Source organism: Kogia breviceps, chromosome 2, assembly GCF_026419965.1.
Source record: "Kogia breviceps isolate mKogBre1 chromosome 2, mKogBre1 haplotype 1, whole genome shotgun sequence".
Lineage (NCBI taxonomy): Eukaryota > Metazoa > Chordata > Mammalia > Artiodactyla > Physeteridae > Kogia > Kogia breviceps.
In genome coordinates this window covers 138,987,058-139,000,224 of record NC_081311.1, presented here as the reverse complement: position 1 = coordinate 139,000,224, position 13,167 = coordinate 138,987,058, and the positions used below count along the sequence as shown (strand labels likewise).

The following is a 13,167-nucleotide window of genomic DNA, read 5'->3' as shown; positions in this document are numbered from 1 at the left end:
TGAAATACTTCCATGTAGTTGGTAAATAGCTGCTGCCTTGAATCCATCAAGCACCTTACCCTGCTCCTCTGGCCTCTTCCCAGGATGTCCAAACCTTCCTAGGTTCCAGGAACTAAAGAGTGGTCACCCAACACAACAGAGGATCACCAGGTCACCGATACACTGACCACACTGGCCAGTCAGTGCCCATGTTATGCTGGTTGTTAATCCCACTGATTTTCGAAGCTAGTACTAAAGAAGAACAAACTCTATCATGTTATTTTTCCATCCAGTGGCTGGCATTGAATTAGACACCAGTGCACTAAATATTTCTGACATCTTTCCTATCTGAAAGATAAGAATGATTTCTCCTACTGGGAAAATTTTGATTTTGGTGTAAGCCAACTTTGCACCCCACTGTGATTAGGAAGGGGTTCTTATGATGGGAGAATTAGACATGGCCAAATATCATCAATTTTCAGTTTTTTAGGGTTTGAACAATGAATTTTTATTTATTTATTTATTTATTTATTTATTTATTTATTTATTTATTTATTTATTTATGGCTGTGCTGGGTCTTCATTTCTGTGCAAGGGCTTTCTCCAGTTATGGAGAGCGGGGCCACTCTTCATCGCGGTGCGTGGGCCTCTCACTGTCGCGGCCTCTCTTGTTGTGGAGCACAGGCTCCAGACGCGCAGCCACAGTAGCTGTGGCTCACGGGCCCAGCTGCTCGGCGGCGTGTGGAATCTTCCCGGACCAGGGCCCGAACCCGTGTCCCCTGCATCGGCAGGTGTACTCTCAACCACTGCACCACCAGGGAAGCCCCCTGAACAATGAATTTTTAATGCTCTGATTTCTTTTTCCTTCTTTCTAACTTTTGTTATGTGAACAACAGACATACTAGCAGAAAGTGACCACAGGGGTTTTTACTGGTGTTGGCAAAAGGCATCTGGAAGGCAACTGAAACAAATTCATTCCTATGAAGTATTCATCTATGGATCTTCAAAAGATAGATGATTCAGAATTTTACCAGGAATCTGTGTTATTTTGATACTCCTTAGAAATTTGAGATTCTTTAGGGCTTTTTGGATGAAAACAAACATGGCACACGTATGAAATACTTTTAGAAAAGTATTTCTTCTGAAATAATTTCTAAAATATTAATATAATTTGGCCAAAAATATTGAATTTGGATAAACCTAATGAAGTTATTCAGTCTTTAGTCTCAGCTCATGGCTTCCAACTTAATAATGGTTGATCTTAATAATTTCCCCATAGTCAGAAAAAATTTTAATGTCAGAAAGACTCTGGGGAATTCCCTGGTGGTCCAGTGGTTAGGTCTCTGTTTCACTGCCGAGGGCCTGGGTTCGATCCCTGGTCAGGGAACTAAGATCCCACAAGCCATGTGGCACGGCCAAAAAATAAAAGAAAAGAAAAAAGAAAAAAAAGAAAGACTGGTTTACAAACTCTTGAGAAAGTCTATTCCTCAGTGTTACTGAGAAGTATTGTAATGGGGCTCACTCATTTACCTGTTGTATGCCAAGATTTTTATATCCGGTAAAGCAATCCAGTTGAGGTTGTTCTTGTGGTGTTCAAAGTAGGTAATTTTAGATTTCTAATATCAGGACTGTGTCCCAAAGTTTGCCCTGGATCTGATTGCTCCTCTTAAGTAACTCTATTCGACAAGACGTGTTAAGATTAAATGCTTTATGCAAATCAGCCTGAGAGATCCTGAAGAATCAGAGAGAACTTTGAACTATTTAAGAAAGCCCCCAAATTTCTAATCGTCTCAAAACGCTTTATAAATAAAACATTTATGATCAGCAGCTAGCATTAAGTGATATGATAGGACACTTTTTGTGTTTTATTATTATTATCATTATCATTATCATAACACTGCAGATGCATTCAAGTCATTTAAAAAGACTTTTCACACACATGTCCTCATTTGTTGGGTGGTTTTCTGACTTTGGAACCCCTGCTTATGCTTCCTGGCATCACTGCGAGGGCTACATCCCTCTTTTCTCGGAGTTTTGCTCATCTGTAGGTATAAGGCTGCTTGTCTGTTTTTGCCAAATGTCAGGCTTCTCCACCCCCTTTACGGCCACCCAGCTGCCAATCCGATTTCCAGTCTCTTAGTTTTCTAGGCCTCTCTGCTTTCTCTTAGTAGAAAAGGAATTCCAGTACAGATACCAGAAGCCATGTTCTCAGTATTACACTAGCTTTTCTGTTTTTCCTCTCAGCCCCAAAGAGGAGTTAGGGCTGGACTGCCTTGTAGTTGGAACTTGATAGGCCATGAAGTCTTTTCAGTAAAAGTGACTTGCTCTTTCAGAATCCCTAGTTCATTCTTGTGATACCTCACAACCTATTCTCGGTCTTTCCCCCCCCCCCCACCCTAGAGCCACATTCTCCAACACGTTTTCCAACATCTTTTCTAATAGCTAAGCCTGTGATGAGGTTTGCGTTGTAGGTCAGAGATCCAGGCCACTTAAATTTTCTGCAGCCCTTAAGAAATGAAAAACTTTCCTAACAAGATTTTTATGTTTAATCTATTAATGAATGTAAGACAGAATTTTGCAATATTATGCTGTGCACAGGATAATTTCAGGATTCATAGAAGACATTCAGTTCATAGCACACTACAAGTAGTCTGATACTGGGGCACTAATTTTAAGTTCCACAAACATCTTTCAATTCCTTTACAATGTGCCTAGGACTTTAGTACAGATGACTTCCTTTGGAGAGAAGCTCAAAAGTCTGCAGTTGAGGGCTTTTGTGAATGTGAGACCCCCTGACACCTGCAGAGACCTTTTCTGTGACCTTCCCTCTCCTTTAAGAATGTACCCTTTGCCTCTGAGTTTTGAAGCTTGGTTAACAGTGATTTCACATTTCTTTCAAAGAAGACTATATTTTGCTCTCTTTGTAAAGAGAACTCATTAGTTTCAATACATGACAGGATGAAACCAGTTACACTTGTTTCAGCTGAGCTTTTAGGGGAAATGTTTAGGCCTGCTCTTTCAAGCGTTTCAGTTCAGCAAATACTCTCTTTATGGCTGTAATCCTCTGCATGGCTGACTCATCAGAGGCTTCAGGTGTTGGAAACCTATACAACATTTACCACCTTAGATCTGGCTCCCCAGTGAACGCCTCAGTGGTCATCAAGAATAAAATGGAAAAATCCTGACAAGAAATTTTGTGTCCTTCCGTTCATCTGCTTCTGGTAGTGTTGACCTGGCTGGGAGCCTTTGAGGCATGCTGCCGGAGCAGTTTACCGGGGTTATTGTTTCCGATTGACAGGACATGCTGTTTGTTGAGGGAATGACATCGTGGTGCAGAGTTAGAGCAGGAAGGTCATTCAGCATGGTGGGATTTCATACAGTCAGGTGGATCAGAGGGTGTCCAAGGGGGTCTATGCTAAAAACATTTTTTTGAATTACTTTCAAAGCAGTATTTGTTGGTAGGAGGGGACAAAGAATAAAAAGGAAAGTAGATCAAGGTAATGGGCTGGAGTATTGTAAAGCAGCATTTTAGTGTTTTTTACAGTCTCTACTACCTTTTCTAGTCTCTTGAAAACCTCAGGTCTCCTTTCATTTTTCTTGTCTTCCCTTTGGCTGACAAATGGATATTAATTAGCTTTCATTCTTCTTCATAATGGAAAATAGAATCTTATTCAGTCATTAAAAGTGACAGTGTTTATACACTCATTTAAACCTGTAAAGTATTTGTAGCCCAGGTGATACGAAGGACATTTGCACCCAAGAATTCCTAGTTATGACTTCACCCTCTTTTTGACATGAGAACTGCTCCCAGGGTGACTCCAGACCCTTAGACATAGTCATAGTGTCTTGCATTCAGAATGAGGTCATGACACCCTGGGAGTTTGAGGGCGAATGTCCTGTACTTTTATTCCTGCTGAAGCGAAGCCTCACGTGGTGCTTTCTTAGGGCCGAGGCAAGGGCACAGGAGACATAGATCAAATGCGGGCCTTTTATTTTTACCCACATGTCCTTTTATCTTGTCATGTCCAAATTGGATTAATTTTTTCTTCGTCACAGTCCTTGGAATGAAAGATATGCTGGTCTATGTTGTTATACTTGGTCTGGAGGGTAAATGGGAACCGTTATCTTGATCCCAGGACTTTCTTGGTCTTTCTTGCTGGGGAGTCACAAGATGATGGGCCATCCAGCAGCTGTAGTAGAACTCAACTCACAGCTCTGCAAGTGTGATTGGATCCTAGAAATTCTTGAGAATCCTAGACCTGAGGGTCTCAGGAATTATAATTTACTTGAGAATTTCCTGAAGCCCTAGGGGGTGGGAACCTTGTTGGTTTAGGCTGTGGAGGTCATTCTCCAAGGGAAGAGAGCAAGGTGAAGGAGGGTGAAGAGTGGATGTGAACTTGGGGGGGTCAAATGAAATATTTGGCACCAGTGGACCAAAGATAGGACGATTTCTGTGCCCCTTAAGCTTTATAATCTTTGAGAAAGACACTTTCTTTCCCCTGTATATTGTATTGTTTATATGTCAATTATATTGAAACTCTTTTTACACAGTAGAACTGAGACTATTATGGCATTGAACAGAGCTCTATTATGTAATGGATTTTCAATAAGCACTTATTAAATGAATGAATAATGCTAATGAATAGTCAGAAGAGAATATATTTTTCATGTCTTAAAAATGATTTTAATTTTGGTTACGATTTTTGACATCAGAGGAAAAGCAGCTGGGTAAACAGACCTTTCCAGATACTTTATTGCAGGCACAGATTTGTGTCTTACTGAGCCACTGGATATAAGGCAGTTCTTTCTGCAGTGATGGAAATGTCTGTGTCTTCCAGTATGGTAAACACTAATCATATGTAGCATTTGAAAGGTGGCAAGTGTGACTTGGAAATTGAATCATTAAATTTATTTTATTTTAGTTAATCTAAATATAAATTTGAGAAGCTGCATAAGGCAGTGGCTACCATATTGGAAAGCACAATTTTAAAGGGATGCATTTATACTAAAAGTCAGATATTTTGTAAACCAACATTAACAAATGAAATGCAAAGGCAAAGTGTCCAAGCAGTGTTGTGCATCACCTGCAAAGTTATCCTTTACGTAGATTTTAAAAAACTTTGGGTTTTCCCTAGTATGATGATGCCTATTTTTTTCCCCCTAGAGGGTACTTACTTAAGCAGGGGCATCACCATATTCCTGTATAGCTTGTCCAAGATTTTTTTCAGAAGGTGCTCAAGAAATGCTGTTAAACATGATTACAAACGGTTATTTCCTATGTGGCAGATTTTGATGATTGCCAGATGTGGGGAGTTTGTGACCAGATATGTGAAGACCGAATTGGCCATCACCAGTGCCACTGTGTAGAGGGGTATATCTTGGAGCACCATCAGCGCTGTAAAGCTAATTCTTCTTGTGAGTAAATTAAAGACACTTGTGTTTCTGAACAGTAAACTTCTGATGACTATCCTCTTTCCACAGCAGAAAAGAAATATCAGCATTGATGTGGATGGCAGGGTTTTATTACCACAAATCAGGAGTGGCTCCTGCTGTTGGAAGAATAGGTCAACATTAATTTCATACTTTGGTTACTAGGGACCAACTTGTGGATTAACAGGTTTTTTGTGTTTTTTAAAAATTTTTATTGGTTGCTTGTTCACTTTGGGACTGGAATATTATGTCATCTATCGCATAAATTTTATGAGTACACTTGACCTACTTTTAATTACTGTACCTACCATATGATGACAAGTACCAGTAGGCATTGTTTGTGCAAAATTTAGAGGTGGTTCAAAATGGACCTGCTAAATTTGGATTGGTTTGTGAAAATGCCCTCATTCTAAGAGTACTATGGTAGAGAAAAGTCATGAAAAGTTGTTTTAAAAAATAGGGCCTCCCAAAGCATTTTTGTCACCATGGATTTCTGGGTAATAAGATCTTTACTCTTTTTTTTCCAATTGTTTTTTTCACACCTGTTTAAGGTGGCTTTGGGGGCTTTCTGAAACTTATCTGCCCACATGATCTATGAATCGACCATTTTCTAGTTGTTTTTGTGTAGAAATACTGATATGCTGTGGACAAACTTTTAGATTATTACAACTGATTTTTAACATTTATTTATTTTTGAATAGGTATTATACTCATATTTTCAAAAATTTAAAATTATTTAGAAGATATATGATCTCCCCCCACCATCTCTGTTCTCCTCTGCCTAGTTTCCCACTTCTCCTCTCCTATGGATAATCACTGTTTATTTTAATTCTAGAGATTGTTAAAAGCATAAGTAAGAATATACAAATATAGATACAACCCTATTTTTACATATATGGTGGTAAACTATACATACAGTTCTTCATCTTGCTAATGTTGCATACTATATTTTCAAGGGCTTTCCATATCAACACAGACAGCTTTCTTTATTTAAAAAATTTTTTGTTGTATTTTAAAATTGAAATATAGTCGATTTCCAGTGTTTCAGGTGTACAGTTGTTTTTAAAATAGTGGCAAAAATCCATTTTTTGGTTGTATATAATTTATTTAACTCGTCCTTTACTTATGGACTTCTATATTATTTTTTACCCTTTGATATTGCAAACAAGACCTCAGTGAATAACCTTATTCATTTTGCATTCTTGTGAGTATATGGTATAGCAAATTTGGATCCACCATTGCCATGATTTTCACAGAGTGGTTTTCCACTAATCCTTAAAATGTGTTTTGTGTTTTACACAATCTAAGGTTGCACCTGGGGTAAGGTGCCCACATCATCAAAGATTCTCAATGATACTTCAGTGTCATAGAACTAGCAATCAGGACATTCAAGTTCTTGGCAGACTCTGTTCCTAACTTACTGTGATTTTGGACATTTCATTAAGCCTCTTTGTGCCTCAATTTTCCCATCTGGAAAATGGATAGAATAACATATATGTGTGCCTCAGAAGGTTTAAAACCAAATAAGAAAACATAGTTGTAAGTTGCTTCATCATCTTTGCTCACTTGAAAAACTGATAATGCCTTCCTTCTTCACATTTAGTTGGTGAGGCCATTGTGATCTTCTCCAATGGTCGGGATTTGCTAAGAGGTGATATTCATGGAAGCACCTTTGAGATCCTGGTAGAGTCTCAAAATCGTGGATTGGCTGTGGGTGTGGATTTTCACTATCACCTACACAGAGTCTTTTGGACTGACGTTGTGCAAAATAAGGTAAATAGAAATTTCTGGAGTGTAGCTTGGGAGCTGATAGAACTCCAAGCACCAAGTGTTGATAGCTTTTCATTTTTGGGGGAGTAGAGGGGAAAGTTCCTTTGTTTTCTAACAAAAAAGGCCCTTGAGATATTTTATGTTAATCAGCACCTTTTACAGCTATAGTATTACATGTGACCTATTAAACAAAGCACTCTATTATATGGATTAGCCTTGAGCAACTTTTAATTTTATTCGAAATGGAGTCCAAAAGCCTAATTAAAAGAAATAGTAGACATTCTTTCAAAACTGGGTAGATATTTGGTAGTAATTTTTGAAACTTGATCATTTAAAATGTAAAAAGTATTCTGCTTTCCTGTATGATAAAAATCAGATTTTTACCTGCATCTTCTAAATGGAACAGTAATTGAGGATTGGGTAACAAATATTGACAGTATTTTGTTTAACAGCCAAAATTTCATTATGCTCTCCTATTTGGAAAGTGTGATGGATCTGATTTCAACTTTGAGTAATGCAACGGAGATTTTTAAAACATAAATTTTAGAGACTCCTAAAGAGTTATGGAATTTTATTTCTTCCCTTACATTTCCTTGTACCATTAATAAAATTTTAATTCAATTAACTTATAATTTGCATAAAATTTCTAAAAATTGAGACTTTGGATTATTAGCAGATCTGATTTAATGACAGCTAGAAAGCAAAACAAACCACTACCACCTTCTCCACCAAGAAGTCCACATTGAATTAAACTTTCTCTAACTACCAAGAATTAGAAATGCAGGCTTTTTTTTGTAAACCCAACTTTTTATATATGCCTCATATGCTTTTAAAGAAACTCCCTGCCCCCAGTAACCCATGATGTAAAATAAAGTCTCCAGTGAATTCTTTTTTTTAAAATAGATCTTTATTGGAGTATAATTGCTTCACAATACTGTGTTAGTTTCTGTTGTACAACAAAGTGAATCAGCCATATGCATACATATATCCCCATATCCCCTCCCTCCTCAGCTTCCCTCCCATCCTCCCTATGCCACCCCTCTAGGTCATCGCAAAGCACCCAGCTGATCTCTCTGTGCTATGCTGCTGCTTCCCACTAGCTAACTATTTTATATTCGGTAGTGTATATATGTCGATGATACTCTCACTTCGCCCCAGCTTCCCCCTCCCATCCCGTGTCCTCAAGTCCCTTCTCTATGTCTACATCTTTATTCCTGCCCTGCAACTAGGTTCATCAGTACCATTTTTTTTTTTTTTTTAAAGATTCCATATATATGTGTTAGCATAGAGTATTTGTTTTTCTCCTTTTGACTTACTTCACTCTGCATAACAGACTCTAGGTCCATCCATCTCACTACAAATAACTCAATTTTGTTTCTTTTTATGGCTGAGTAATATTCCATTGTATATATGTGCCACACATTCTTTATCCATTCATCTGTTGATGGACATTTAGGTTGGTTGCATGTCCTGGCTATTGTAAATAGTGCTTCAGTGAACATTATGGTGCATGTCTCTTTTTGAATTATGGTTTTCTCAGGATATATGCCCAGTAGTGGGATTACTGGGTCATATGGTAGTTCTATTTTTAGTTTTTTAAGGAACCTCCGTATTGTTTTCCGTAGTGGTTGTATCAATTTACATTCCCACCAGCAGTGCAGGAGGGTTCCCTTTTCACTACACCCTTTCCAGCATTTACTGTTTCTAGCTTTTTTGATAATGGCCATTCTGACTGGCATGAGGTGATACCTCATTGCGGTTTTGATTTGCATTTCTCTAATAATTAGTGATGTTGAGCATCTTTTCATGTGCCTCTTGGCCATCTGTCTGTCTTCCTTGGTGAAATGTCTATTTAGGTCTTCCACCCATTTTTAAATTGGATTGTTTGTTTTTATATTGAGCTCCACAGACTGGCTGAATGGATACAAAAACAAGACCCATATGTATGCTGTCTACAACAGACCCACTTCAGACCTAGGGACACATACAGACTGAAAGTGAAGGGATGGAAAAAGATATTCCATGCAAATGGAAATCAAAAGAAAGCTGGAGTAGCAATACTCGTATCAGATAAAATAGACCTTAAAATAAAGACTGTTACAAGAGATAAGGAGGGACACTACATAATGATCGAAGGATCAATCCAAGAAGAAGATATAACAATTATAAATGTTTATGCATCCAACATAGGAACACCTCAATACATAAGGCAAATGCTAACAACCGTGAAAGGGGAAATTGACAGTAACACAATAATAGTAGGGGACTTTAAAACCCCACTTACACCAGTGGACAGATCATCCAAACAGAAAATAAATAAGGAGACACAAGCTTTTTTTTTTTGGGGGGGGGTAGATAATCCATGGGATTTGTTTTTTATTTTTTTTTAACATCTTTATTGGAGTATAATTGTTTTACAATAGTGTGTTAGTTTTCCCTCTACAACAAACTAAATCAGTTATACATACACACATGCTCCCACATCTCCTCCCTCTTGCATCACCCTCTCTCCCACCCTCCCGAGACACAAGCTTTAAATGACACAATAGACCAGATAGACTTAACTGATATTTTTAGAACATTCCACCCAAAAGTGGAAGAATACACTTTCTTCTCAAGTACACACGGATCATTCTCCAGGATAGATTACATCTTGGGTCACAAATCAAGCCTCGGAAAGTTTAAGAAAATTGAAATTGTATCAAGCATCTTTTCTGACCACAATGCTATGAGATTGGAAATCAATTACAGGAAAAAAACTGTAAAAAACAGAAATACATGGAGGCTAAACAGTGTACTACTAAATAACCAAGAGATCACTGAAGAAATCAAAGACGAAATTAAAAAACAAATAGAAACAAATGACAATGAAAACACGACAACCCAAAACCTATGGGATGCAGCAAAAGCAGTTCTAAGGAGGAAGCTTATAGCAATTTAATCTCACCTCAAGAAACAAGAAAAATCTCAAATAAACAATCTAACCCTACACTTAAAACAATTAGAGAAAGAAGAGCAAACAAAACCCAAAGTCAGTAGAAGGAAAGAAATCATAAAGATCAGAGCAGGAATAAATAGAAATGAAGAAAACAATAGCAAAGATCAATAAAACTAAAAGCTGGTTCTTTGAGAAGATAAACAAAATTGATAAACCCTTAGCCAGACTCATCAAGGAAGAAAGGGAGAGGATGCAAATCAGTAAAATTAGAAATGAAAAAGGAGAAATCACAACTGATACCGCAGAAATACAAAGGATTATAAGAGACTACTACAAACAACTATATGCCAATAAAATGGACAGCCACAAAGAAATGGACAAATTCTTGGAAAGGTACAATTTTTCAAGACTGAACCAGGAAGAATTAGACAATATAAATAGACTTATCACAGGTAATGAAATTGAAACCATAATTAAAAATCTTCCAACAAACAAAAGTCCAGGACCACACGGCTTCACAGGCAAATTCTATCAAACATTTAGAGAAGAGCTAACACTGATCCATCTCAAACTCTTCCAAAAAAATTGCAGAGGGAGAAACACTCCCAAATTCATTCTATGAAGCCATGATCACCCTGATACCAAAACCAGAAAAAGACATCACAAAAAAAGAAAATTATAGACCAATATCACTGATGAACATGGATGCAAAAATCCTGAACAAAATACTAGCAAACAGAATCCAACAACACATTAAAAGGATCATACACCATGATCAAGTGGGGTTTATCCCAGGAATGCAAGGATTCTTCATTATATGCAAATCAATCCATGTGATACACCATATTAACAAATTGAAGAATAAAAACCATATGATCATCTCAATAGATGCAGAAAAAACTTTTGACAAAATTTAACACCCATTTATAATAAAAACTCTCCAGAAAATGGGCATAGAGGGAACCTACCTCAACATAAGAAAGGCCATATATGAATTCTTTTTTTTTTTAAATCCAAATGACTGATTTGTGCAACAAAGATAGGTCCCTGGAATGAAGTATAGGAAAACTGCTCCCAGTGAATTATGCTTAAGAAGTATAATAATTTTGGTTTTTCTTTCAGGTTTTTTCAGTTGACATTAATGGTTTAGATATCCAAGAAGTTCTCAATGTTTCTGTTGAAGACCCAGAGAATCTGGCTGTGGACTGGGTAAATAATAAACTTTATGTTGTAGAGACCAATGTCAACTGCATAGATATGGTAAATTTGGATGGAAGCCAACGGATTACCATTATAAGTGAACATTTGGGACATCCTAGAGGAATTGCCGTGGACCCAACTGTTGGGTAAGTTATGTGAAAACATACTGATTCCAGCATTTTTGGAGTTTTATTTCTCCCCCTGTACACAAAACATCCATTGGCATAATTGAAGGTTAATCCTGACTTCTTTTAGGTTCTTTACTCTAGAATCCATGTTTATTTCATATCTCTTTTCATAGAAGCTTTAAAGGAGTTGGCTAAATATAATCCAATTTGAGGATATGCAGTCCAAACACACCTACTGGTGTCCTAAAAATATGTGATATTTTTGGGGTATGAATTTTATTCTTAGTGTTTGCCACATTCTCCTGGCTGAGAAATTGGATTCTGTTTTCTGACTCTAATAGTATTGTTACAACTAAACCATTATTAACATGATCACTGTAACATAAATTGTAAAGTTGTTTTAAAGAGGGGATAGATATGAAACCACTAGGTGGCGTTGCGAGGGGCTCTGAATATTCTTTACGTTTCAGGGCAGAGAGAATTCAGCGAGAGGCAAAGTGATAGATAAGAAGTGATTTATTAGAATAGGACGCTTGTGAGGCTTACAAGCGGGCAGGCGAGTGTTGTGTTGCCCCGAGTACTTACTGGGTTACATTTTTATAATCAAAGGAAGAGAGGGGAGGGGGAGAAGACCACCTTCTTTTTCATTCTTTGAGTCTTCCATCATTAACTCCTCCTATCCGTTGGGCGGGGGAGTTTTTGAACCAATATGGTGTCTCTGGGACTGTCACTGCACTACGGAGAAATTATTTCAGGTCTCAGTACAATGAGGGTCTTTCACTTTGAAATATCACCTTTCCATAAGTTATTGTTTTTTTGTGTGTGCAAAGAGAATGTCCTAGGGGTCATTAACTTGTTGACATCACTGGGCAGATTGTAGACCTTATTTTCCACTGTTGTTTTATTGTTTTGGGGCACGTCTTATGCTTCTGTTGCATGGTTTTGTAGTTAAGTGAGTTGGCTTGGTTTTGTTGTTAAGCAAGCCAGTCTGGCTTTGATGCTAAGCGACTTGCTCTGCTTTAGGAGTCAAGCAAGCCCACATTGTTTCAGGATTTTTCCATTACTTTCTTGAGTGATCATTAACTTACTGTGGTCTCCCAAAGCCCCCTAAATTTCCCTCTCTATCTGCAACCCCCTAATGTGGTTTCTAAGCTAACTATTTGATTACCCTAGTCTATCCCCTATCAGATCTATCCCTTTTAGTGATTTCTTGTTAGAGACTGGGGTTGAGATGTCAGTGTTAACACCTCATTACAAGTTGTTCAACTGTGAATCAATCCAGCAAGAGTGATAATGCTTACTTTTCTCCAGGTGTAAATTAAAATTTTCCTGATCTTCACATTTGATACCAGTTATGGGAGACTAGCTTTCTCCTAGATTTTCACAGTTGGGTCTTAGGAGCCTTGGATGAACTTGAGGCTACTTAAGTGTTGGTGAATGGTGATTATTCCTTTCTGTTTCATGATTTCATCTGTCCTTCCTTGAAAATGATGTATATGTTCTCTAGACTATGCCTTAGAATGAGGAATTAAAGAGGGAAATGGCTTGATAGTTTTTTCTTTTTTACAGCCTTTTTGCTGGCTGTAAAAATGAGAAGTGAAGGATGGAGCCAGGGATCAGGGGAGAATATTAAGAAGTTAAGAAGGTAGATATACATTTTTTTTTTTGCCTGCCAGCTAGTGCATTTTAATAGTTGCTATTTGGAGTTGTTGACTTCTGATTG

At 37.6% G+C, this 13,167-nt stretch overlaps 1 protein-coding gene across 1 annotated transcript in view; it reads left to right on the top strand.

Moving 5' to 3' along the window:
* LRP2 (LDL receptor related protein 2) overlaps positions 1–13,167 on the top strand; it is a 196,246-nt gene that overhangs the window by 58,608 nt on the left and 124,471 nt on the right. Inside the window, exons 10-12 of the mRNA XM_067027528.1 lie at positions 5,265–5,393; positions 7,012–7,181; positions 11,239–11,462. Coding sequence (XP_066883629.1) covers positions 5,265–5,393; positions 7,012–7,181; positions 11,239–11,462 — 523 coding nt within the window. The remainder of the gene's footprint in view (positions 1–5,264; positions 5,394–7,011; positions 7,182–11,238; positions 11,463–13,167) is intronic.